This window comes from Rattus rattus, chromosome 1 (assembly GCF_011064425.1).
Source record: "Rattus rattus isolate New Zealand chromosome 1, Rrattus_CSIRO_v1, whole genome shotgun sequence".
NCBI lineage: Eukaryota > Metazoa > Chordata > Mammalia > Rodentia > Muridae > Rattus > Rattus rattus.
The window spans coordinates 40,187,461-40,215,103 of record NC_046154.1 but is presented as its reverse complement, the minus strand read 5'-3'; the positions used below and the strand labels follow the sequence as shown (position 1 = coordinate 40,215,103).

Sequence of the window (27,643 nt, the reverse complement as noted above, 5' to 3'; positions counted from 1 at the left end):
TAATATTGGTCTGGCTAGCTTTTCTTTTCTCCTTTTTGGTTTTTTGAGACATGGTTTCTCTGGAAAGCGCTGGCTCTCCTGGAACTTGCTCTGTAGACCAGGCTAGCCTTGAACTCAAGAGATTTTTCTCCCAGATGCTGGGATTAAAACTATGCACACAACTGGTTTTATGTTCTTTAGTATTTGCTTACCTTTAATCTGAACATATTCCTTTCCCTATTGTTCCTGTCTCTGTACAGCTCAATCTGGATTATACTGCCAACAGTTTGTTCTCAGTGAGAAGGTTTGTACTAGACCAGAATACTAGGTAATTCTATACAGACCAGGCAGCCTCTACATCCTAAAGATTTGCTTGCTTCTGTCTTTTGGTGCTGACATCAGAGGCCTGTGCCACCTTGCCTTGTATTTTAATTTAAAAAAAAAAAAAAGTGTAAATTTCTGAATAAAGACGATAATGATTGTATTACCATACATATGCTGGACATATTTATTTAATTAGATTTATTTTTAAAGTTCTTAGAGGGGACCGGAGAGAGGACTCATTGGATAAAGGCACTTGCCTGGTGTTCTGAGTTCAGTGCCTGGAACTCAGGTGGAGGTGGAAGAGCTAACTTTAAATCTGTCCCGAGGCCTGGTAACTACTGCATGCACGCCCACACACATACATAATGTGTGCATTCACAGGCCAGCATGATAGTCTACCTAATTTATGAAGGAGGATCTTGGGATCAGCAAGATGGCTCAGTAGGTAAGGGTCCCTTATCATCAAACCTAATATAACTTATTCTAATTCCCAGGATCCCCATGACGGAAGAAAAACAACCACTCCAGTTGTCCTCTGATCTCAACATACGTTCATGCTACAGATGCAGTCACACTCACATATACAACAGAATGAAGAAAATTAGATACATCCTAAGCACTAAATTCCATCATCTACACTTAACAGCCAAAACATAGTTATTTTACAAAGAGCAAAATCCAGGGAAAACAAACTTTTATGATAAAGGTGACTGAACAGACAAAAAAATTCACATGAGTCCTGAGCTGACCCAGTGACACATGTCTGTAATTCCAGAATTCTGGAGGCAGAGACAGACATAACTCTTTGAGTTCAAGGTGAGCCTGGTCTACATAGAGAGACCCTGTTGCAAATAAATAAATTAGGGTCCTGTGTTGTTTTTTTGTTTGTTTGTTTGTTTTTCTTTTTTTCGGAGCTGGGGACCGAACCCAGGGCCTTGCGGGTGGCTAGGCAAGCGCTCTACCACTGAGCCAAATCCCCAATCCCGTCCTGTGTTTTTTAAAAGACAATGTTTGTTTGCTTTTAACTACACATTTAAAAGCTTTATACTTACGAAGTCTTCCTCTTCAAACTGCAACTTTTCTACTTTATCCTCTTTTTTCTCTTCCCTAATTTCAGTTGGTGTTTTTTCTTGAAAGGCACAGCCTTTCCGGGAATGGAAGCTGCCATTCCAGTGTCGGTGGTTTCCTGTGCTACCTCCACCACGTTGGCTCATGCCATCATGACCTCGGGAAGAGCCATGCCAACCAGACAGATTCCCTGTGGTTCCAGCATATGCTCCCTTAGAGACACCAGAGTCAACAGAATCATGGCGGAATAGGGAGGGTTGGTGCCAAGAATCTAAAATATCAAGGAAAAGCAAGGTATTAGTTGTTTGTTTCTTATGAATTCAGAAATAACTGGGCTAGATGCTTCCTGATTTGGTCAAAGTTATTTCTAAAAGGGCTTTAGCAAACATCTTAAATGAGAAATCCACACAAAGGAAACAATAAATGTGCCATTCTTTGTGAGGCAATCCTCCCAGCCTTCTGGAGCTAGAGCTACTGGGGGAAAGTGCGCAAACCACTAAGCTAAATCCCCAGCCCTTCTAAAGTTCTTCAACTGAAAGGGTGATTCACAGAAACAGGTATAGGAACTAGGAAATAACTATTTCTGGATTATGGGCATACATCCAGCTGAGTTTAGTGTAAACAGCAGTTCACTGTTGTTTTCATTTTGGTCTGAGACATGGTCTCACTATTTAGCCTTGTCTGTCTTGGAAATACAAAGATTAGGCTTGTGTAAAGCTCACAGAGGTACACATGCCTGTCTGCTGAGTGCTGGGATTAAGTGTTCACTACCATGCGTGGTCTGAAACAGTAGTTTAAATGTATGATAACAGCTGGACTTAATTAACTCACCTCCTGTAGTCCGCAGAGGTCCATTGTTAAAAAAGCCATCAGAGGAATTATGTCTACGACGGCTTATTCCAAATCTACCTTCTCCACGGGATAGGTGCTCTCCGTGTTTGTCAAAGGTGGCTGTAGATGACTAACATTATAAAGTGTAGAGAAGCAAAGATTCAGTTTCTTTCTAAATCAGTGGTTCAAAAATAAGTAATAGTCTGTGGTGCTAGTACAATGTCTGTAACCAGCACTAAGAAGGCCAGCTGCCATTGAGTTTGAGGGCAGCTACATGGGGAGACCCTGTCTCAAAACTAAACAAACAAATATGTATTATAGATGCGAACTATCATAACCAGTTTCTACAATGTTTGTCTTTTGAGTCAGAGTCTTATTTTTAACCCAGGACTTCCTATATAACCTAGGTTTGTATCAGTTTAGGGATACTGTTTATATTCACTGTGTGAACATGTGTCCTTCCCTGCCTGCCTAAGGTGCCTTCTAGCCTATAGAAAAAGGTAGAATAGAAGGTTGGACATTCAGCAAAGAGAGAGGAACTCTAGAAAAAAGTCAGAGGTAGGAAGAATTGAAGGAAGTTGGATGTATGAAACTGAGGAGAGGTAGACATAGAATAGTACTAACAGGTACTATAAGTTAAGAGCAAGCTGAGGAGCAGCAAAAGCATTGTAAATACGCATAAGCTTCCATGTCATTATTCAAGAATAAGGGCAGGCACAGGAAGGCCCACAGTTACACATCAGACTCATGGCAATCTTCCTGCCTTAGCTTTTCGAGCACTGGGATTACAGCCAAGACCCACTAATGTGTTACCATGGTTTGAAAATACTTCTAAACATTACTTCATATTTGTGGCAATTCTGTAATTTTAGTATAGCCCCATTTACTTATTTATACAGAAGAGGAAAAAAATTCAGGGAGATTAAGTCTTTAAATTTACCTAAACAAAATAAAAGTTTTAAATGATCATAGATTAATTCTAATATTCCTATTCCATAACTTTTTATTCTAAACCTCTTTCTGGATGTGTATGTGAATGGGTATCTGGGCACGTTGTGAGTATACTGTGGCCTGAGGATGACATAATATATATCTTCTGCTTTGCTCTCCCTCTACTTTAGTTACCAAGGCAGGGAACTATCATCGAACCTAGAGCGTGCTTACTCAGCTGGTCACACTTGCCTGAGGGATCCTGTTTATTTTCCCCTAGTATGGGTATTTACACTGGAATTACTGGTGGGCTGCTGTACCTTTGCAGGTTTTAAGTGAAGGTGGGGCAAACTTGGATTGCCATGCGTATTCAACAAGCACTTCATAAACCACCCTCTCCCCAGGTTTCTATATATCCTTTACTTTCAAGTGATATTGATGGCTCATTTGTTAGCTTCGCTAGGGTATGGCATGCATTTTTAGACAAAAATGCATAAACTAAATATGATTATGAGGTTGTTTCCAGAGAAGGGTTAGTGAACTGAGTTGGAAAGACCCTCCCTGAATTTTTCTGGAACTATCTACTAAATGTGAAGGCATATAAGCAAAACACTCATCGACTAGCATTCGACCTTCCTTGAACAGGGACCTTTTTGGGTTTTTTGCCCTGACAACAGAAAAAGTAAGATTCCACATTTCCTTAGCCTGTAAACACAGACTTGTACCAGTCATTTTTCAAAGACCTTCAATGGCATTTGCATATCTGTGTATATACACCTTTAAAAAACAGAGACACTAGCATCAAGGTGCACATTAATGTGAACTGAATAATTATTCATGTACATTTTTGTTAAAAAAAGTTTTTAGATTTATTTATTTTACACATAAGTATCTTGCGTGAATGTTATGTATCTATGTGTACCGCATGCATGTCCGGTGCCCGAAAAGAAGAAGAGGGGAGTCAGATGGTTCTGAAACACCCTGTGGATTCTGGGTATCAAACCTGTGTTCTCTGTAAGAGCACAGAATGATCTTAACTTTTCTTGCCATGTCTCCAGCCCCAATTATTGATAGGCTCTTAAGAGAATGGGAAATCTAAGAATATGTTTGAAATCCAGAGGAAGGGATTTCAGGAGTAGGACATATATGAAAAACAAAATACAACACTCTCTCTTCAAAATAATCAAAATAAGAACAGCAACATAGCCTGAAACACAAAACAGAAGCCACACACCACTCAGGATGAAAAGAACTAGTATTTTTGGTAGTTACCACAAGAATGAAGATAGTACCTTAGCTGACTGTGGCGTTGAAAAATTTAGCCAAGCAGGAACAAAGTCATGCTGCGCCATTTAGGTCCAGTGTCTTTTCAGCAAGTTGAGGCATCCAACCTCATGGCCAGGATCTACACGAGAACAAATCCCTCTGAGTCTAACAGTGTGACGCCAGTGTGTAAAGGAGTCTGTGAGTAACCTACAGAACACCTTCACAAAGTACTTAAACCCCGAAAACTCTCCACAGACTACTTTTCAAGACTGTAAATCTCAGGAATTCTAAATACCACAAACATGATGGAAATAAAGAACATTGTAGGAAGGAAGCAAATGCCTTCTTGAGTTTTTGCCTAAAAAACAAAACAAAAGCACCTACCACAGATACATATAGAAGAGTGGTTCTCCACCTGTGGGACAGCCCCATCTGTGGTCAAGAGACACTTTCACAGGGTTGTCCTCAGAGAGTTAAAATTATAGTTATAAAATAACTTTATGATGGGTAGTCACCACAACATGAGGGACTGTATTAAAGGGACAAATTATCAAGAAGGTTACTGATATAATAAGGGTTGAAGCATTTAAGTAGGTCACTGCTATAGAACCTCTCAAATGTTACTTTAGCAACATTTTCTCACATATAAACTTGTATCCGTTTTCTTGAGATTCACTGGTGTACCTGAATTACTGATAGTCTCTGAAAATGAAACGCTTAGCAGCACAACAGAACATATTTTTCATGACATATAGCTATGCATGTTTTCTCCAAAAGTTAAGAGACATGAATAATATTTACCCGCAGAGTGTCACCTCTGTGGTCCTGTATCCGAGTTGCCACCTGTATCTTCCACGAGGTTTTCTTGTAAAAAGGGTCTAAAATAGCCTGGGCAGCAGCACGCCTTGTGATGAAGCACAAAGAAGCCCAGCTCTGTGTGGCCCACCCTCTGAATCCTCTCAATCGCTCATCCTCAATACCTAGTTCCCAACACTTTTCCACAGGGGGAAGGGGAAGGGGAAGGGGGAAGGGGAACATAAAAAGTTATTTGTTACATTTAAAAAAGGGGGGAAAGGGGGAAAAGCTATGTCTATGTTCACCTCATTCAACTTCCTTGAGTAATGGCACTATAATGTTGCTTAAATAGGCAAAACATGGACATCTGCACAGGGAGTGCAAACACTGTTCATAACAAGGTCATGGCTAAAAAGACAAGTGGTCTCAGGTGTGAACAGGAAATGTCATCAGGGTGACAGGTCAAAACTGTATAGTAAAGCACTGGGATAGAGCTTCTGTACAACCAGTTCCAGTGGCACAATATCCACAACAAAAGCTGTTAAAACAGAAATCTCATTATCATACACAACTGCTTAAAGCAGTGTGCAGATAAATGCTTTCATTGGTTTTAACCTCCAAAATCTAAAGATATAAGTAGTCTTGTTTTGTTTTTTGTAAAAGGAATCCAACAGAAACTTGATATATTTTTCCTGCCACAGAATAGCAGCTTTCAAGGCAAATGTCTTGGTATAAAGCTCCTAAATATATATCCTATTTCTTTGGTCTTTACTATTTATACATTCAAAGCAAAATTATAAGTAGAAAAGATAAGGGTCAAGGAGAAAGAGAATTCCAAAATGAGGTTTTCTTCTTATTAATTTTCTGTATTTCACTTGTGCTCCTCTTTCCCAAAAACTGAACTGTGCTTCCAGAAGTGATATGAAGAATCTTCTATTGCTTTATTGAAGAAATCACTTTCTAATTTGGGTCCATCTCCATCATTACACAAACATTAAAAAGGCCACTTGAGTCTGCAAATCTGAGGGAAAAAACAAAACACATAATGAGAAAAGGCAAAAACAGTCACACATTACTGCTAATGAATAGCAATCAAAGCAAGACCTTGAGAGTAAATCCCTTAAATTCAATTTAGACACTAATTTAATTTGTCACTGTCCACAATAACATGGCTACAAGTCTTTTTGTTGCAGAGACAAGAAAATTACTATGCTTCCCAGGTCCCTTGACCTCCATAGTCCCTTGCCTCAGTCTTCTAAGCAGCTCAGACTATAGGCATATCACACCACACCTAACCTTTAAGTCCTTTAAAGATTTCATAAATCTCATTTGATCATAGATTTAAAAACAAAACAAAGAAAACCAACCATTTCTCAAGTAGCCATCAAGGGTATTCAGAAATGCCAATTACTGGGTCTTTTACATCTAGATTTTCTTACTTTTTAAAAAAAAAATATTTATTCTATGTATACGAGCACACTGTAGCTGTCTTCAGACACCAGGAGAGGGCATGGGATCCCATTACAGATGGCTGTGAGCCATGATGTGGTTTCTGGGAGTTGAACTCAGGACCTCTAAAAGAGCAGTCAGTGCTCTTAAACACTGAGCCATCTCTCCAGCCCCCCTAGATTTTCAACTTACCAAGCCATACAGTATGTGGAAGGAGACTTTCTAATTATTGGGTATTATCCAAATGTAGATCATTAGGACAATCTGCCACCTTATTTATTTATACTATACATAGTTCAGATAATTATCAGTTTAGAGACAAGTAAAACTCTTTTTGATCTAACTTAATATGAACTAAGAGGACTCAAATGTTTTTTTGGCCTAATCCCCACTATTCTTCCAGAAATTACTCTTTGGTAAGAGAACTTTATCTTTGAGCAGGTTCTGTTCTGCCGACAAATCTTATGCATTACTGTGTTAAGTTCATGGACTACAAAATACCAAGTTTGTGACAATAGACATCTCTGGGGAAATGCCTCTTCCTCCCAAGTGCTGGGGATAAAAGCGATGCCACCACCATTCGGCAATCTAGGTTGTTTCGTCTTTTTTTTTTAAATCAGGACTGTTTATAAGACAAAATGTGGGGAAAACCATACTAAACTTTAGTGGTCCAGACCAGCCATGGCAACATAGTAAGATCAAACACAACAACAAACCCACTTTTATTATTTTTTTTTCTTTCGAACTGGGGACCAAACCCAAGGGTCTTGCACTTGCTAGGCAAGCGCTCTACCACTGAGCTAGATCCCCAACCCCAATTTTTATTATTTTTAATTATATGCATAGAGGTAGGGTATGCACATGAGTTTGTACATAAGAGAATTGGATCTCCCAGAACTGAAGTCACAAATACTCTGTGGCTGCTTACATGGCTGCTGGGAAGAGCTCTCAACCACTGAGCCATTGCTCCCCCGGGTACAATAAAACAAAATAATTCTTTCTGAGCATAGCAACAAAAAAGTAGCTGACATAGGGAGGAAGGGGAAGAGAAGGAAACGGTAATGGGGAGACAAATATTGTGTCTTCTCTCAACATGGAGGACATAAAAGAAAGAGGATTATTTAGGAGGGAAGATTAGCAGGAAGGGGTAAAGGAGGACAAGGTCAAATATAACCAAGGTACAATGATAAATATTAAGAATGTCTTCAGGGGTTGGGATTTAGCTCAGTGGTAGAGCACTTGCCTCAGCAAGCACAAGGCCCTGGGTTGATCCTCAGCTCCAAAAAAAAAAAAAAAAAAAAAAAAAAAAAAAAGAATGTCTTCATAAAACCCCTATTTTGTGGGCTTAACAAAAGACAAAAACTGCCAGAAGTGTTGGCGCATGCCTTTAATCCTATTACTCGGGAGGCAGAGGCAGGAGAGTCTCCTTGAGCTCCGAAGACGGCCAAGACCAGAGACTGTCTCAAAAAAGCTCCATGGGCTGGAGAGATGGCTCAGAGGTTAGAGCACTGTCTGTTCTTCCAGAGGTCCTGAGTTCAATTCCCAGCAACCACATGGTGGCTCACAACCATCTGTAATGAGATCTGATGCCCTCTTCTGGCCTGCAGGTGCATACATGCAGGCAGAAAGCTGTATGATGTATACATAATAAATAAATAAATGGTTTAAAAAAAAAAAAAAAAGCTACCATAAGTAGAAGTAATAAAATAGGGCTAGCAGTTAATAGCTCTGGTTGCCCTTCCAAGACTTGGGTTCAATTCCTAGTACCCACATGGAAGCTCACACCTGTCTTTAACTCCTGTTCCAGGAGATCTGACACTCTCTTCCAGACATACCTGCAGATAAAAATATGTAAATTCTTAAAAAAATAAATGTACTAGAGAATGCAAATTCTACAAATCAAGGCATTTAGCTGAAAACAAACAAAAAGAAACCAAATTTAGGTAAGTTAATTAGGAAAGGAATTTATCAAAACACCAATGGAGTTCAGAGAATTAGGAGAAGTTGTTGCTTTGGCAAACGTAAAACAACAACAGAAACGAAGCAGTTGAACCCAATGCCATAGTCACAACACAGGAAGAGCTAGCTGCCTTAGGAAACGGCTCCGACTAGCAAGGTAACGACTGCCAAAGGGATGAATGCTCAATGGTCTTTCTTTGTAGCTCACTGGCGAAACTTGGGTATGCAAACTCATGTACACAGCCTCTTCAGCATCTTCTCCCAATAAAATTAATAAAATGCCAATATAGGGGCTAGAGAGATGGCCCCGTGGTTAAGGGCACTGACTCTTTCAGAAGTCCTGAGTTCAATTCCCAACAACCATATGGTGGCTCACAACCAGCTATAATGGGATCTTCTGGTGTGTCTGAAAACAGCTACAGTGGACTCATATAAATAAAATAATAAATCTTTTAAAAAAATCCCAATATAAAGGGGGCTAAAACAAATACTATACGGGCTGGTGAGATGGTTTAGATGTTAGAGTCTGATATCAAACCTCATTAACCAACTATGATCCCCAGAACCCATAAAGTAAAAATGAAAACATTGATTCCTGACCTATACACACACACACGCACACACACACAAAATATAAAAAATAATTTTTAAGAAAAGCAATAAAAGATCATCTTAAAAATCAATTAGTTGGGGGGATGTGATGGAGGATTATGGACGGGAAACTGGGAAAGGGATTAGCATTTGAAATGTAAATAAATATGCAATAAAAAAACCAATTAGTAGACTAACACAAAAATCCTGCCAGTGATAAATGCTATCATTGTACCTGCTCCTGAAAATTTCAGGAAATTTTCAGAAAGTAATAAATAGCAACATTTGCTACCTTTCTCAGGTAGTCTTCTAATGCTCTGTTACATTCAAAGAACACAAATGTTTAATGCAAGCAAACCTAATAATATCAAACAAGTAAGAACTAAATCTAAAATCAAACAGATTCAAATGAGAAGTGTTAAAATAAAAGGCAAACTGTACCAGAGCATAGAACATAAAACATATCGTTGGTGAGAATTGCTTTTTAAGGGTCTGTATTTATGCACATCATGTGCTTGTATGTAGGTCAGAATTGGGCATCAGATCCCTTGAACTAGAGTTGCAGACTGTTGTGAGCCACCATGTGGCTGTTGGGAACCAAACCTGCCTGGGTCCTCTGCAAAAAGCAACTGTTCCTCATTGCGGAACCCCTGCCCTGTTTGCTTTTGGTCCAGGCTGGTCTCCAACTCACTCACTAGTGTGAGGCAGGGGAACCCAGTCCTACTGCCTCCTCATCCCAAGAGCTAGGATTACCAGAGTGGGAAAGTAGTCATTACTATTATTATTATTAGTAGTAATTAGCATTACCATGTTCTGTTTATGAAATTTTAAGGTTATTCACTTTTATTTTTACAATGCTGGAAAATTAACTCAGGATCAAGAATTCTATGTTAAATCCTTAACATTTAAATATTAAAACCCCAAGATTTTAAAACCAGGAAAAATATATTTTTTTACATCTGCTCTAAAAGTCACTGTACTAAACATGTTATAAATAAGTTATTCAGTAAAGATCACCATTTTTTTCTACTCAAGCATGGTGGCTTATGCCTGTAGTTCTAGCACTAAAGAAGATGGATTACCAAGATATCTGGGCCAGTCTAAACTACAGATAACCTGTTTATCTGAAACAAATAAAAGGAGCTAACTTTTATCAATAATTTCAAACTGTACTGACCTTGAAAGGGTATATTTATGTAAAAGACTTTTTATTATCTCATGTGAATATTTCTTAAATTCCTAAAAAGTCCCCTAACCTTCATATACATACAAAATAAAACATTAAAAAAAAATCTCGTCTCATGTGACTCAGCTCAGAGTGATTCTGTAGCATGCACAAAGTCCTGAGACTGGAGAAAACTGTGACCCACCACATGGATGCTGGGACCTGAAACTGGGTCCTCTGCAAAAGCAGCCAGTGCTCTTAACCACTGAGTCAACTCTCCAGCCCTCACAACTCACAATCATTTTTACACACTGTAGGGGTCCAACATGGCTAGGAGGCTGGCTCAGTGATTATTGGCATCTGCTGGAAAAGTCTAACAACCTGAGCTCCATCCCTGGGACCCACATGCTAGAAGCAAAGAACTACTGCAGAAATTGTTCTCTGACCTCACTCCTCAACGTATGTACAGAGACATGCATACAGCCCCACCCCCCATACATATCTCAAGAGTTCAATGTGCCAGGTGTAATGGCATATGCCTTTAATCCCAGCACCCCAGAGACAAAGGCAAGCGGACAGTTAAGACCCTGTCTCAAAAATAAAATAAAATGGAGTCTAATATATAATCTTTTGCCTTTTAGCATTTGTTTAAAATAGGTATTAATAGAGCTTGGTTTCCAGTAATTACAAGGGAGCTCGCTATTGCCTGTAACTCCAGTTCCAAGGGATTTGAAGCCCTCTTCTGGTCTCCAAAAACACATTCCATACTCATAGAAACAAATATGTAAAAATCTTAAAAAGGGATTTTAAAAACAGATGTTAATTATTCTATAAACGTATCTATAGATACCAAAAATAAATGAAAATTTAGGGGTTGGGGATTTAGCTCAGTGGTAGAGCGCTTGCCTAGGAAGCGCAAGGCCCTGGGTTCGGTCCCCAGCTCCAAAAAAAAAAAAAAAATAAATAAATAAATGAAAATTTAAACTTTTAAATATAAATAAGGGTTTTGAAGGCAAATGTAAAGTACAGTCAATCCTAAACCGTTTGTTTAATTTTTTTAGTCTAGTGATTTGGCTTTTAGTCTTAATAAAGCAAAGTAGTCTGGTTGTTCACAGAAAAGATACACTTGATGAGGATTTTAAAATCAATTTCTTTAAGAAAGACAACTAAACTAACGATGTGTAACTCACTGGTAGCATGTCATGTACAGAGCCCTGGGCCAGATCCCCAGAACCAGCACCAGCTTGGTCATCCACCTTCCTTCAGAAGGAAACTATAGCTATGCTGTTATCCTGTATTTTTATACTTCAGCTGGCAAACTGTGAAGTCTTTTTGTTGTGGAAATAACTGCTTTATGGTCTACCAGATACTCCATCCCAGCCCCCAGGACACGGAAACCTATGCTAACAGTGACACCCCCAGTGCTCACTTTGCTGAAAAATTGGTTTGTCAAATAAAGCAGTTATGGGCTGATGATTGCCTTGGTAGAGGAATATAAAGTAATAGTTGCCTTTCTATAACTTTTAGTTATAGAAAACTATAAAATTCAATTAATAGTATATTAAGTAATGAATGAACCTTACAATTAAAATATGTTATGGACAGAAGAAGTTCAACTTTTCTCATAAAACCATTTTTTTTTAGTATTTTGACTGTGGGTAGTTTTGTTTGAGGCTGAGTGTAGTAGTAAACAGAAATCATTGGGTTTGTTTTAAAAGTAATTTGAGGTGTTAGATCTCCAGCACAAACAAAAACAAGTTAAATTCTAGACAACACCAATTACAATGCCCTACAAAGTAAATTCTATCTTATCTGTATACCAAGACCCTCCCACAACACAAATTCAGAAGGAAGGAAGGCAGGCAGGCAGGCAGGCAGGCAGGCAGGCAGGCAGGCAGGCAGGCAGACAAACCGACCTGGGGCTGGAGAGATGGCTCAGTGGCCAAGAGCACTGGCTGCTCTTCCAGAGATCCTGAGTTCAATTCCCAGCAACCACATGGTGGCTCACAACCATCTGTAATGAGATCTGATGCCCTCTTCTGACCAGACAGCTACAGTGTACTTATAATAAAATAAATAACTAAATAAGAAAAACAGACCCGTGTATGTGATGTGTGTTCCTACATGTGCCACTGCACAATGGAGTTAAGAGGCCCATTTCCAATGTCAGTCCATGCTCTCACTTGCCTGAGACAGGGTCTCATTTGTTGCTGCGCATGCCAGTTAGGTCCATGTGTTCTAGGGAGTCTCTTGTCTCTGGGCTTGCACAGGAGATCTGTAGATATCAATCTAAGTCCTCGTAAGGCAAATACTTTATGCCCCAGCTATCTCCCTGGCTCAAAGTTGCCTTTCTTTTCTTTTTTATCACACAGCATGAGTGTGAAGGTCAAAGGACAATTTACTCTACTAACAACCATGTGGATCTCAGGGATCAAGCTCAGATCCTCTCAGGCTTGGCAGCAAATAACTTCACCCAACTGAGCTATCTTGCCTGACCTAAATTTTGCCTTTTCTAGAAACCATTTTTGTTAGGATGCCTTAAAATGGCTCATGTCCCTGTTACAACAGTTTAACTTTCATGTTTAAAAGCTGTCAGGACTGGGGAAGGGGTAGGGCAGTTCAACCTCCATCACTGAAAAACTAAACAAACAAAAGAAAAATCAACTAAGGTCGATGTGGCACAGGCCTTTATCTTAAGCACTAGAAAGACAGAAGCAGGCAGATCTCTATTAAGAGTTTGATACAACTGTTATCTACAGAGTGAGACCAGGTCTCAAAACAAAGCATAACAACAAAAATCCTCAACCAACCACATAAGAACAAAAACAAATACCTACACACAGCACTCTAGTTAAAGGCCACAGTCAAGCATCTTGACAGTCCATTTAGGTTTGTCTACTGGACAAATGAGTCTCACCTTCATTTTTCTCAACTACCAAGTAAGGAAAAAAAAAACCCAAAAAAACCAACCATCTGCTTAGCAAAGCATGATGTCACACACATGCAATCACAGCTACCTGAAAGGAGGCAAAGCAGGATGTTCACAGGTCAAGGACGGCCATAATATTTCTTAAGTAACACTAAAGATACAATTAGGCATAATAGGATTGGTTTAACATCCATGAGGTGTCCGTTCAATTCCCAGTAACAGGAAAAAAAAAAAAAAAAAAAAAAAAAAAAACACACACAAAAAAAAAAAACCAACCCCACAATATTGGTTCACAACCATTATTAATTAATTTAATAAATGAAAAGTATTTTGACCCAGGCATGGGAGTACACACCTTTGACCCCAGCTCCTGGAAGGCAGTAGCAAGTAGATCTCTGAGTTTGAAGCTAGCCTGGTCTATTTACAAAGTAAGTTCCAGGGTAAATAGTGCTAGTCTGGAAGGGAGAAAAAGGCATTCTGCACATGTAGAGATAATCTCTTATAAATATCATCTGTCAATAAAAAAACTGATGGCCAATAAGTTGAGGCAGGAAATAGGAGGTGGGACACTGGCAAGAAGAGAGAGGATTCTGGGAAATAATAAGAGATAAAAGACTGGAAAGCCAGAAGGTAGATGAACTTGGAGAGACACTGAGGGAGATGCTGAGGAGGCAGAGGGCTGAGAATGAAGGAGAGGTAACTAACCACATGGTAGACACAGAATAGTTTAAATGGTTAAATAAGTTACAAGCTAGTCAGGAAAAGAGCCAAAGCTTATGGCTAGGCATTTATTAATATTTAGTCTCAGAGTCTTCCTTCTGTGAGCAGGACCGGGAAAGGAAAAACTGATTTATTTTTACACTCTCCTGGCACATTAGTCTTAAACTATTAAAATTAAGATTTGCTGTCTTCTGAAGGAAGATTGAGAACTGTTTAAATGAGGATTTAAAAAACTATATCGGGGTTGGGGATTTAGCTCAGTGGTAGAGCGCTTGCCTAGGAAGCGCAAGGCCCTGGGTTCGGTCCCCAGCTCCGAAAAAAAAAAAAAAAAAAAAAAAAAAAAAAACTATATCATAGGGCTGGAGAGATGGCTCAGCGGTTAAGAGCATCAACTATTCTTTCAGAGGTCCTGAGTTCAATTTCCAGCAACCACAGGGTGGATCACAATCATATGTAATGGGTTCCAATGCCTTCTTCTGGTGTGTCTGAAGACAGCTACAGTGTACTCATATAAAATAAATCAATCACCCTCTCTCCCCCTCCATGTGTGTGTAATATATATATAAAAAAACAGGAAAACAGAGCTGGGCAGTGGTGGCACACACCTTTGATCCCAGCACCTGGGAGGCAGAGGCAGGTAGATCTCTGAGTTCAATGCCAGCAGTTTACAAAGTTCCAGGACAGTCAAGGCTAGCTTGAAACCCTAGAGCTCGAAAAACCATAAATAAATAAACAAATCATATGGCCTGGAGATTTGGTTAGGTGGTTAAGACCGCTTGTTCTTTCAGAGAACCTGAGTTCAATCCCAAGAACCCAAGTTAATTGTCTGTCTTCAATCCCAGGGATCCAAGGCCTGACACATACCTCTGAGGGTGCCAGACACACATGTGATGCACATACACACAGGCAAAACATTCATGAACACTAATAATAAATTAATTCTATTAGAAAATAAATTATAGGCTGATAGTTATATAGGTTTGTGACATATTTGTAGCATGCACTAGACTGGGTTTAATTACCCACATTGAAAATAAAAAGTAGGGTTGGGGATTTAGCTTAGTGGTAGAGCGCTTGCCTAGGTAACGCAAAGCCCAGGGGTTGGGCCACAGGGACGAAAAAAGGAACAAAAAAAAAAAAAAAAAAAAAAAAGTAGCCAGGTACAGGGGAGAATGCCTTTAATTTTACCATAGGAAAGGCAGAAGCAAGGGGATCTCTATGACTTCCAGATCAACATGACTCTATACCAGTGTTTTTTAACCTGTGGGCTCAAGGGGTCACATCAGATGTTTACATTATAATTCCTAACAGCAGAAAAATCACAATTCTGAAGTAGAAACACAATAATTTTAAGGTGGGGGGTTCCTCACCACATCAAGTCTCAAGCATTAGAAGGGTCACTGAGACCCACTGTTGTACACAGTATGACTGTCTCAAAAAAGTGTTTCTATGTATATGTATATAGAGACACACACAGAAATACACTCACAGATTTCTTAACATGTACAAATTATTGAAATGCTGGAAAAGAGAAAAGCCAGACATGGTGGTGTACTCCTTTAATTAATCATAGCATGCGTAGGCAGGTAGATACTAGTTCCAGAACAGCCTGGTCTACAGAGTGAGTTCTAGGTCAGCCAGCACTACACATAAAAAACCCCCATCTCAATCAATCAAACAAACAAACAAACAAAAAGAATTCTGTTAATTCAAAATAAAGGCTTCCCATTCCGCTTCCCAACTTTAAGAATTCTGAAAGCACACTGTCCACAATCAACCAAATGAATAGTTAGCCCAAAAAATAAATGCAAGCCATTTTAGAACACTCAGAAAAGAGGTAAAAAGGTAAATTTAAGGTAGTCTCTCCCAAATACTGTAAAATAATAATATCAAAACAGAAAGCAACTATAATTTTTAAAAAGAACTTTAAATGATTTTCTTCCAAGACCAACAAAATAAATAAGTAAATAAATATTTCCTGGGGTTGAAGAGATGGCTTAGCAGTTAAGAGCGCTGGGATTCCAGGGGATCCAGTATTTTCTGACCTCAATGGGCCCTGTCTGCATATTTACACAGGCATACATGCAGACACAATACCCATACACATAAAAAAAAAATTCCCAGAACCAAAACTTTCCTGTCTAAACCAATGTATAAAAATAACTGAAACCAACTCTATGAAAGGTGTCAGGTTTATCCTGTGAATGAATCTTCAAAGATCCACAATTTGCACTCTATTTTATCTTTTGAATAGACAGAAATTTCAACTCAATCATACTTTTCCAAAAATTAAAATTTGCTCTTGTTTCTGTTGCACTTCTAGCAGGGTCTTTTTGTTTTGTAAGCAAAGAATGCCTTTAGTTAAAAAAAAAAAAAAAAAAAAAAAAAAAAAAAAAAAAAAAAAAAGGAGGGGGGGCACAGTCACCTAGCATTGCACTTCTGAACATATTTTCACCTCCAAAATTGCTTATTTTGTAAATGCCCAAACTTCATGGATTCTAAGGTGAAAACTACCTTAAAAAACATGAGACCTCCAGCTGAGCAGTAGTGATACACAAGCCCTTTAATCCCAGACAAGGAATCCGAGTTCGAGCCCAGCAAGGTCTACAGTGTGAGTTTCAGAATGGACAGGGCTACACAGAGAAAACCATCTTGAAAACAAACAAACAAACGTGACCACCAACAAACTACAAATTTCAGTCTACTTAAGTCTAGTTTTAGTTTTTGATGAGATTTACAGAAGAAAGTGGCTTATTACTAAACAAAAAACATGAACCGCCACTAACTTCAACCGGTGTATAAGAGTTATCAAAGTTAAACTATTCAACATATTATACACGCCAACCTCAGAGTACAAAAGTGGCAGACAAAACAGATACCATAGCACAATTTCAGAACTATTCACAACTTCCAAAAAAACAAAAACAAAAAAACCGCACCCATTCTTATGTAAACTTTTGCAGTAAACTTCCTGAGCCTCACCTTCGCTTTCACCTACCCTCTCCAAAGAGGCCATCTGACAAAAACTCCGAAGATTTAACGTCCCATAGGGAAAAACGACTGAAATATTATATTTAAGCATTTAAACAGGGTACTTCTCAAGGCTACAGTCATTTTAGATTCGGTATCGTTTTAATTTTATGGGTTGGGGAGATTTAGCATGGAATAAAAACAACTAGTTAAGCCATTTCAACCAATCAAACCTCCCCGATGGGACGGAGTTTGGTAGAAACTGGTAAGACAATCTGAAGCTCTGAAAAGGTCTCCCTACCCGGGAGAACCCCGACTCCCGGCGTGGAAGTTCCCTTTCCCCCAGATATTCCACATTTGACTTACACGACTTTTTCCTCGTTAAGTTTCTCTTAACTGGAAAACAGAAGCCTTCGGCTCTTATTTTAAGGAAAGGTAAAATAAAAGAATAAAAAAACCGAGTAAACCAAATCACTCAACCGCTACCAAGCCGGAACTCTTGGAAAGGAGCCGGAGCCGGGAGCCGCAGGTGAGCGTTTCCGACTGGGAACTGAAGTTGAAGTCGGAGAGCTCTGGAACCGCCGCGGCGACGCTAGTGTGCAAGGCTCCTCCCGTTGGGGGGTGGGGGGAGGGGGACGTTCCAACTAGACAACTCCTAGTTCCTCTGGTCCACCGCCGTAGACCCACACCCAACCACCTGTGCAAGACCTTCTTCCAACTAGTTTTCATAGACGGCCAGTTAGGCAGCCGGCGGAGCCCGTGCCGGGACGACTCGAGGTCTCCTTCTGCTCTGTATCCAGAACCCGCACTCACCCGGCAGCGGCGGGGCTACGGTCAAGGACGACTCGCGGCGTCTAAGGACGCGTCCCCAGCTTCTCCGACCAGCAGAGGTGACTAGCCCACAACCATAACAAAGCTCTTCCCAAAATGGCTGCCCGGCCCACAAGGCCCAGGAGGGGGCAGAGCGGGTGGAGGAGGAGCGACGACCAGCTGGGCCCTCCCTCTGCCGCTTCGGCCCGCCTCCTTCACGCCCACTAGCAGAGGCGCACGCGCATGCGTGAGATCTTGTTTCCGTGACCCCGCCCGGGCGCCGGCGGCTCGCTCCGTAAACGTTGGGCTGTTCCCGCAGCGGTTTTTTTTTTTTCCCGCCCCGCCCCCGGCGCTCTTCAGCGGGACCTCGGGCCTGTGGGCTTTCCCTTACGCAAAGCCTTTCGCCTTTCCTTGCGTTGCTCTTGAGGCAAGGACCAGCCATTTTCAGCACAGCCCCTTAAAGCTCCCTGCCCCGGCCTCCGGCCTGGGAGCATGTGAATATGGGTGGATATTTTTTTACCAGTACTTCCCCTGCCCATTTTTTCTTCACCCTCTCACACCTCGATTGTGAACCAGATGCTTCGCCAACTACTAGAATTAGCAAACAAGAGCGTGTTTTCCGAGCTCTTTCTGTACACCTCTGCCCCTCCTTTCCCGTGCGCGCGCCGTTGAAACTCCAGTCCTGGGCATACCACAGACACACATACTCCCGCCCCAGGACTAAAGGCATGCGCGGCGGTGTCGACGCACTACCCGCCGGGAGTTGTAGTTCATGGGCATTGCAGGCCTCACAGAGCCTGTGATTTCTAGTCCAGCCCTGTCTTTGCTAATAAACCCCCAAGGCGTCTATCAGCACTCCCTTGGGTATTGCATGACAGGAAGGGACTGTAAAACCTTGCCAGAGAAGGGAATAAAACTGGTGGACAGCTGCTTCTCACTAGAAACAAATGTTTCAGAAAGTTAGTTGTACTACTTAGAATGGAGAAATAAGCCAAAAAGGGTCCCTATGTAAACTCTCCTTTTGTCTCAGCTTTTTGCTCAAAGATCCATAAACGCTCAAAGTACTTGGTGTCTGCTCCTTTGGCCGGCAGATGGCAGGTTGGGGAGTGGAAGAGGGGGCTTATAAATCACATAAGTGGATAAATTCAACGATGATGTGACTTCCTAGATGACCTCCAATCCCAATGCCCGTAACGCCACACCTTGATTCATAGAATTTTGAATGTTGGGTCCCAGTCCTCTGTATTCCTTAATGTAATTTCTAGGTAATAGTAAGAGAATAAAGTAAAAAAATCATCCCTCCATTCTCGCCCAGTAGTAGTAATAAAAGACTCAAATGCGGAGAAAGATATGTCCAGTCGACTGGACTCCGTTGTTTTGCAAAGAATCCCAGGCGATCTTGTCCTTAAAAAAAAAAAAGGGGGGGTTGGGGATTTAGCCCAAGAGGAGAGGCGTGCTGCTAAAAAAGAGAAAGGCCCTGGGGGCGGTCCCCAGCTATAAAAAAAAAAACCAAAAAAAAAAAAAAATTCCGTAGACCAATTCGACCAACTCTAAGTCTCTTCCTAGCCTCTTCCACTACTGTTACTAGGGTTGATTTTATATATATATATATATGGTTAAAAATCCTGGAATAGAGACTTGTAAGGTATCTGAAAGCCAATTTCAAGTAGAATTAATATTTTAGACTAGCTTACGGGACTTCAAAGGCAGCTCTGCGGTTAAAGCGCTTACTGCTCTGACAGAGAACCTCAGTTCAACTCACAATACTTACACTGTGGGAGATCCAGGCTTCTGGCCTCTGTGGACACATGCACTAAAAGTGCATGAACACACACATTAAAAATAATGTAAAATAACTGAGGGAGGGAAGCTCTCAAAAACGGAGAGTCGGAACTTAACTACCGTAAGTTCCCATCCGGACTCATTTTCCTGCCCTCAGGAAGTGGAAGCCCTGCGATAACAGTTGCCGGAAGTGTTGCTTCTGTGTTTCTGGTTCAATTTGTCGTGCAACTTTGGCGCCGCGTGATGGTGGCAAGTATGTTTCAGGGTTGTCGAGGGTACACGTTGGTGAGGTGGTGGTGGTGGGGGTCACTACGGGTTGGTATAATTGTCCCAGGAGTGGTAAGGACAATTTGTTTCTAAATTCCGCTCCTACCTAAAGTGTCGGCTGTAAGTTCCCAGTTTGTGGTATTTGCGTTGGCGAACTGAAAACATTTTGGCGTTTTTTTCGTGGATTGGGCGAATTGACTATGAGCTTTTAGTTTTTAATTTCCACATCACCTTCTGTCTCTGAGCTTCAGCTTGTCACATTATAATACTCCAAAATTAGAAAAACATGTGCTACACTGGTTACTGAGTTCCAAAAGGTGGAGAATTAATATGTGGAAAAGATCTAACTACATTGCTTGGTTCACAACAAAGCGATATTAGTGGGTGCTCCTCACTTTTAGTGTAAAAATTCTGCAGCCCTGAAGTACACAATAACTAAAGATAGCGGGAACAAAAGATGTAACTGTCAGTTTTAAAGATGAGAAAACTAGTACACCACTGGTGCTTAACAAAGTGGTAGAGATATATGCTAAATCCAGATGTTCAGTTTCACATTGCTTTTTTGTTAAACCAAACAGCCAAAACTAAAATTATTCTTCAGGAAAAAAAAAAAACCCAAAAAACAAAAAACTCAAAACTTATTTCCTTAATGTGTAGCAAATAAATACATAAATAAATCAATAAATCATGCTTCATCGAAGAGATTTTAATGACTTCTATAAATGTATAAAATGTAGATAACTAAGCAGTATCTTGCCTTATGTATAGGACGTTGCTTTAAATTCAGCTATCCTCCTCAACTGTAAAAATACATGAATCAGAATTGCATCTTCTGGGGACAAAACTCTTGAGTAGAAACCAGAATGCTTCACTTCATCCAGAAAATTTCTGGAGCATCTTCAAAGGTTAGTTGATCACTACTTGTCAATAACTGTCTGGCTATGGCAGATATAAATATTTGTATTCAAATGAGGAAGGAAAATAATGGGCAAATTATAAATAAGTAAAACATTTACTATGTCAAATAGTAAGTACTATCCATCAGGAAAGAGAATAGGGAATATCATGAACAGAGAGGACCAGGAGGAGAGCTCAGCTTTGTTGAAAGCACATACTGGGGGCTTAGTTTGATTCCAGTACCTGTGTTGTGTGGCTCACAACCACTGTCACTCCAGCTTTCCAGGACTTGGAGTTCCTCTGAAGGGACCCACACACATGTAAATAAGAAGAAATCCTGCCAGAATATAATAGACAGGATTATATAACCTAAATAGAACAGCTAGAAAATTAAGGCCATGTAGGTAGCTGAAGGAAAAGCTTTCTAGCTGAAGACAAAAGGAGTAAAGGCCAGCATGCAAGCATTCCCAGCATGTTTCTGGGGGCTTGCCAAGACTGGTAAATAGCTGTTCCTTTTTCTTTTAATTTCAAAATAATATTTTTTAAGAGGGTTTTTTTTTTTTTTTATGTGTATGGGTGTTTTGCCTACATGTATGTCAGTGTTCTACCTGCATGTAGTGTGTGTGGGGACTAGAAGAAGGTGTAAGATTTCCTTGGAACTGGAATTAGAATTAGTTGTAAGCCACCACATGTGGCAGGAGTCAAACCTGGGTCCTCTGGAAAAACAGCCAGTGCTCCTAATTACTGAGCATCCCCCAACCCCAAAATTACTACTTTATATATGTAGCGTTTTGCCTGCATGCATTTCTGAGTACCATGTGTTCTTATTTTTAAGCTTTGTCCCTGGTTCTGTTTCCTTTATAGATACTAAAGAACCCTTTTACAGTGAGACTCAGAGCCAGCAGACTAGATATACTTTCTCCCAAGACATGTCTTCCACGGGACTTTTCCTCTTTGTCTCCAAGAACTTGGCTTTCCACGTCATTTCAAGTGTGTATGAGGAAGATAGAATGTTATCATGCGTCACCATGCAACTTTAAAAAGCAGCAGAAGGAGGCAGTCCTTCCCCCCAAGAAACCAAGCACCATCACTTACCTACGTGATAGCCCAAAGCCAGCCTTATATACAACTCTGGTGGGGTTAATCCCCTTTGCTGCCCCACCACTCATCATGGTAATAACAAAGTCTTATCTCCCCATACTAGCTTTTACTCAGATGGCCTATGGAGCCAGTTTCTTAGCTTTCCTGGGAGGCATTAGATGGGGCTTTGTTCTGCCGGAAAGTAGTCCGGCCAAACCAGACTATATTAATTTAGCTAGTAGTATGAGTCCTGTTCTGTTTTCATGGGTAGCCATCCTATTTTCTGAAAGACTCAATGAAGCCATAGTTACATTAATAATAGGTTTAGGGATAGCATTACATAATGAACTTTTCCTCTTACCACATTATCCCAACTGGTTCAAAGCCTTAAGGATCATAAGTACTTTGGTGGCTTTTATCTCACTTGTAATCACTTTAATCCTTGAAAATATTTATCCAGAAAAGGGGCCCAGGAGATTTGACTAAGTAGAAATATAAAACTACTTTCTTGATATCATGTGCAGTGTCTGTGTAGGCCAGAAGCCTGTTGAATGCCCTGGAGCTAACGTTACAGGCGGTTCTGAGCCACCCAGTGTCTAGGCTGGGAACTAAACTTGTGTCCATAGCAGTACAGTCTTGAGCACTGAGCCTGTATCTCTACACTGTAAAGCTTCATTTTAGCATCACAATCCTGTTTCTCTTGTTTGGTTCTTTTTTCTTCCTCCCACTGGTAGGAATTTATTCTTCATACATTGTTTGTTTTTGTTTTTTCTAAAGAATTATCTCTTTTAGCCAGATGGTAGTAATATACACTTTTTATCCCAGCAGAAAGGAGGCAAAAGCAGGTGGATCTTTGAGTTTGAGGCCAGTTTGTTCTATAAAGCAAGTTCCAGGAAAGCCAGGGTTCCATGAGAAACTCTATCTGGGGGGGGAGGGGGGAGTTACAGTTACCTGCCTTTTGCCTCCTAAGTGTTGGGATTATAAAAATTATTTCTAAGTAATTTATCTTGAAAAATTTCCGGGTTAATGTTAGTTTACATTTTTGTGTGTGACTTGTATAGTCACATAAGTAAACATTTCAGTGTTAGATTATACTGAGAATAGTAAAAGACAAGATGAAAAATCCTGTATTAGAGTCTAGCAATCATGAAGTCCTATTTCATGAGACTTCTACTTGTAGTGGTTTGAAGAGGTTTGGCCCCCATCGACTCATGTGTTTGAATATGCTTGGCCCAGAGAGTGGCACTATTAGTGGTGTGGACTTGTTGGAAGAAGTGCGACACTGTGGGAGTGAGCTTTGAGACCTTCCTCCTAGCTGCCTGGAAGACAGTCTTCTGGTTTCCTTTGGAACAAGATGTAGAACTCTCAGCAGTGCCAGTACTGCCCATGTTTCCCATCTTGATGATAATGGACTGAAACTCTGAACCTGTAAACCAGCCCCATTTAAGTGTTGTCCTTTCTAAGAGTTGCCTTGTCCATGGTGGTCAAAGATGGAAACCTAACTAAGGTATCACCAGGAAGTTCATGACATCTTAAAAATAAAAGTATTTCTGTCAAATTTTTATAGCACTTCTGGAAATTGCATGTCTAAGCCCTGTGTTTGTTTCTTTTGTTTGTTTTTATTGAGACAAGGTATTACTATGTAGCACTGGCTGTCTTGGAATTCACTATGTAGGCCATGCTTGCCTGGAGCATATAGAGATCTGCCTGTCTTTACCTCAAAAGTGCTAGAATTAAAGGTGTGTGCCACTACACCTCGCTTGTCTAAGCTCATTTTACCTGGAATAACTTAGTTTTATGAACGGAAATGATCTGTGGCTCTAAATGTGGTAGGCAGTAGTGGAATAAGGAAAGCCTCTCAGAGAAAAGCTAGTCACATGTTAAGACTTTTGTTTGGTGTTTTCTGATCACAATTAGCCTACCAAAGCTTTTAAAATAATAGCAAAAGGGCTAGAGACATGGATGGCTTAGTGGCTAAGAGCATCCCCTTCTCTACTAGAAAACCCATATTCAATGGTCAGTATCTACACTGTGCTAACAACTGTAACTACAGTTCTTGGGGTTTAAATATTTCCTGCCTGGTACACAGACATATATTCAGACAAAATACTCAGATACAGTAAAAATTTTTTAAATATTAACACGTGATCAGGCACGGTGAACGCCATAGATCAGCCCGATGTATTTAGCAAGTTTGAGGACAGACAATACTACATAGAAAGAGTCTGTGTCAACATCACTTTGGTTTGATGTTCCTCCTCCCATAGTAGTAGGAAATGAGCCTAGAGCCTCATGTATCCTATACAAGCACTGTTACTGCGCAATCCACCCACAGGCTAGCAGTTTGGATTTTAACTTTAAACTCTAGCCTGGGGTCGGTATGTATGTGTGTAGATTCCCTAGTTTGAAAATGTAGCTTGGTGAATAAAATACTTCTTATCATGCTAAGCCCTCAGTTTGCTCCCTTGCTCCCCAGTACTCCACAAACTGGGAATAATAACACAAGTCTTTAATCCTAGCACTTAGGAGGATCAGAGATTACGTCGTGTAAGTATGAATCAAAGGTAATTATTTTTGAATGTTATATCTTTGATATAAGCAGTCAAACACTACAAGTTTTAAGAGTAAATTATACACACACATTTTCTAGTAATTCCTACTATGATATAACTATCAACATAGTCACTGTGCTTTTTGATGTTTGTAATGTTACACTACAGTAAGAGTATTTTCATTCCAGATGATGACTGTCAATATAATAAAATGTAGCAGGCATCACAACAGTGATAGAACTTTGCTGGTAGGATTTTTATTTATTTTTAACAAAACATCTAAGATGTCTCCATCATTTATTCAGGTGATTGTAGAACCAAGGAAAGCCACTGTGCTACTGATGCTAGTTTTGGTCATATATAGATATAGATGTGTATACATACACATTTGAATTTTTGAAGACTCAAGTTCTATATCAACTTTGGGGAAGTTTGCCAGTTTTTGGGGTTTTTTTTGTTGTTTTTTTTTTTTTTTTGGAGCTGGGGACCGAACCCAGGGCCTTGTGCTTGCTATGCAAGCGCTCTACCGGGTTGGGGATTTAGCTCAGTGGTAGAGCGCTTACCTAGGAAGCGCAAGGTCCTGGGTTCGGTCCCCAGCCCGGGGTGGGGGATTTCCTGCAGCAAGCGCTCTACCACTGAGCTAAATCCCGAACCCGAAGTTTGCCAGTTTTATATAGTCAGTTGGCATAGTATATAAATTAACTGGTATTTAAATATATATATTTAATAGTATATAAATACTGGTATTTACATATTTCTCCCCATCTGTTCAAAGTTAACATACTGAATATCTAGTCTATGAGGGTTTGATTACAAACACTAAAATAGTCTCCAGATAAAGAAAAAGGAGGAAATGTATCAAAGGAGCAACATGTTTGCTTTTTTACACACTTAACTACCTCTAACCACTCTAAGCTTTTTTTTTTTTTTTTTTTTTTTTTTTTTTTTGAGCTGGGGACCTAACCAGGGCCTTGCGCTTAGGCAAGCGCTCTACCACTGAGCTAAAACCCCAACCCCACTCTAAGCTTTTAAACTACTAACACCTAGTAAGTCATCATGTGACTTTCAGAAATAGGAACCTTTACATAGTTATATTGTAATGTAATTTGCTATATTGTGATTGTGATGGGCCTTTATGTGGTCTGATTAGTGTTTTTGTAGAAGGGACTGTTAGGGACCGTGGAGAATAAGTGCCGCATGTCTGTGATAATGACCACCTACCAGACCAGACCAGACGCTTGGAGCACAGAGCCCTCAAAAGGAAGGAACTTCCTTTTGGTTTCACTGATTTCGCATTTCTTGCCTCCAGAAGTATGGAGACAATATTCTCCTTGGTTTCCCCCAACCCTGGTTTTTTTGTGTGCGGTATTGTGTATATGTGTATTTTGCACATGTGGAGGCTCAAGGTAAATGGCAGGGATCATTCTCTGTCACTGTCACTCTTCCATTTTAATCATTGATGTGGGTCTCAGTCAAACCCAGAGTGGCTCATATGGATAGTCTTGATAGCAGCTTGCTCTGAAGATGTCTAACCAGCATTATAGTGAATTTATCAGATCTGAACTCTGGTCCTCACAGTGAAGCATCAAGGCATTGTCTCAGCCCTTTGCTTGAATTTCTGTAGCATACAGTCAACAGAAGCAATATTAGACTTGTACATTATCACAGCAGACCTCACTTGGATGTCTAAAGGCCTCATCAGGTAATGTAACAGTCTGAAATCACTGGGTTTCGTTTTTAAATATACAGAATACAGGCTGGTATGGATGGAAAGCTTGACTTTTTCAGAGGTTCTTCAGATTCTGTTCAACTGTTTTCATGAGAGTGCTTTTTTGCTTCTAGGTTACTTATACTCAGTTATTTCAAGTTTCCCCCTCATTTCCAATGTTCTCTTCCAGAGAAACTAGCCATATTTTCAAGCCAACTGCCCAACTTCACTTTCAAAATATTAACTTTCAGGTGAATTAAAATATATCCTTTAAAAATCTGTTACAGTCGGGCTGGAGAGATGACTCAGTGGTTAAGAGCACTGGCTGCTCTTCCGGAGGTCCTGAGTTCAATGCCCAGCAACCACATGGTAACTTACAACCTTCTATAATGGGATCCGATACACAGATATACATGCAGATAGAACACTCATACACAAATAAGTAAACTGTAAAAACTTTTTAAAAAAATCTATTACAGCTAGGCATGATGGTATACATCTTTAATTTCAGCAGTTAGGAGGCAGAGTTCTGTGGATCTCTGAGTTCGTAATCATCTGGTCTACATGAGTTCCAGGCCAGCCATGGCTACAGAGTGAGATTCCCTGCCACCACCTCTACCTTTGGTTATTTCACATTCGGGTTCTCTGTCCGTCCTGGAGCTCATTCTATAGACCAGGTTGGCCTTCAACTCCTAGAAATCCACCAACCTCTGCCTCCTGAGTGCTGGAATTTAAAGGTGTATACCACCACCCCTTGGGAAACTTATTAAAAAAAGTTTTATTAAGTTATTCTTAATAAAAATAGTTCTGTAGCATAGCTGCTTCTGGCCTAGATCTTGCTGTGTAGAGCAGGCTAGCCTCAAGTTTATGGCGATTTTCCTTTCTCTGGTCAAGTATTAAGATTAAAGTTGTGAGACACCATACCTGGCTAAAAACTGATTTCTCAAGTACATTGCCCATGGTCTTCAAAAGAAAAAAATTAATTTTGTTTGATTTTTTTTTTGTTGTTTATTGAGGCGCTAAGTGCGGGGTTAGTGCATGTGAGGAGGAGGTGTTTCGTGAGCTCTCTATCCCTGCTGTAATTCTTTCTCGCAACTCTAGTACTTTATGTAGCCTTTAGCACTTGTCCTCAGCTTCCTCCAGTAGATGGGACTTCAGGTATCTGCCAGCACATATAAAATGGATAAAGTATTTAGAAACATACAAACATTTCCAAACATTTTGGAGAAAGATCACTTTAATTTCTTTGAAAATGGAATTATATAACTAAATATACATTTCTAAAATTAAAAACAAAAGCCAGTGTAATACTATTAACACTTTGTTAATTCAGTAATGCTAATGAACTAAGTTAATTCAAAGAAAACAGAATTTTATTAATTAGTACATTCTTTCAAAAACAATGTGTTATGGCCCAAGAATTAGTGCACATTTAGCTGATGTTTCAGGACTCTGCTGTACTAATCATACATACCCAAATACTGAACATCTCGACATTACATTTCTGCCTCAGCCAGTTAAGTCTAAAATATGCAAAACGTCAATAAAGGGGTTCTAACTGGCTAGCAGAT

At 40.0% G+C, this 27,643-nt stretch overlaps 3 protein-coding genes across 5 annotated transcripts in view; 1 reads left to right on the top strand and 2 right to left on the bottom strand.

The window, feature by feature from the left end:
• The window catches only part of Gpbp1l1 (GC-rich promoter binding protein 1 like 1), a 37,556-nt gene extending 19,614 nt beyond the window's left edge, over positions 1 to 17,942 (bottom strand). The window contains exons 1-5 of one of the 2 annotated variants that reach the window (XM_032899699.1): positions 17,790 to 17,942; positions 5,200 to 6,214; positions 4,425 to 4,537; positions 2,203 to 2,332; positions 1,356 to 1,642 (exon numbers count right to left, since the gene is read on the bottom strand). In XM_032899699.1, coding sequence (XP_032755590.1) covers positions 1,356 to 1,642; positions 2,203 to 2,332; positions 4,425 to 4,484 — 477 coding nt within the window. In that variant the 5' untranslated portion in view covers positions 4,485 to 4,537; positions 5,200 to 6,214; positions 17,790 to 17,942. Of the gene's footprint in view, positions 1 to 1,355; positions 1,643 to 2,202; positions 2,333 to 4,424; positions 4,538 to 5,199; positions 6,215 to 17,342; positions 17,559 to 17,789 lie in introns of those variants that run through there. The other variant, XM_032899705.1, reaches the window with a different exon arrangement.
• A 2,589-nt stretch (positions 17,943 to 20,531) lies between these two features.
• On the top strand, positions 20,532 to 23,370 carry Tmem69 (transmembrane protein 69). The gene is made up of 2 exons (XM_032899681.1): positions 20,532 to 20,740; positions 21,597 to 23,370. The coding sequence occupies exons 1-2, from the start codon at positions 20,699 to 20,701 to the stop codon at positions 22,296 to 22,298; spliced, it is 744 nt and encodes a 247-aa protein (XP_032755572.1). The 5' UTR covers positions 20,532 to 20,698; the 3' UTR covers positions 22,299 to 23,370.
• A 3,477-nt stretch (positions 23,371 to 26,847) lies between these two features.
• Positions 26,848 to 27,643, bottom strand: part of Ipp (intracisternal A particle-promoted polypeptide) — a 38,015-nt gene continuing 37,219 nt past the window's right edge. Inside the window, exon 8 of one of the 2 annotated variants that reach the window (XM_032899670.1) lies at positions 26,848 to 27,234. Coding sequence is in view for 1 of the 2 variants with exons in the window: in XM_032899674.1 (XP_032755565.1) it covers positions 27,227 to 27,234 (8 nt within the window). In the remaining variant the exon portion in view is untranslated. The remainder of the gene's footprint in view (positions 27,235 to 27,643) is intronic. The other variant, XM_032899674.1, reaches the window with a different exon arrangement.

What these genes read in the sequence shown, in the direction of transcription:
- Tmem69 (XM_032899681.1), top strand. Translation starts at nt 20,699, where the DNA reads ATGCTTCACTTCATCCAGAAAATTTCTGGAGCATCTTCAAAG. An exon ending in TTTCTGGAGCATCTTCAAAG is followed by an intron (nt 20,741 to 21,596) that starts GTTAGTTGATCA and finishes TTTCCTTTATAG; the next exon opens with ATACTAAAGAACCCTTTTAC.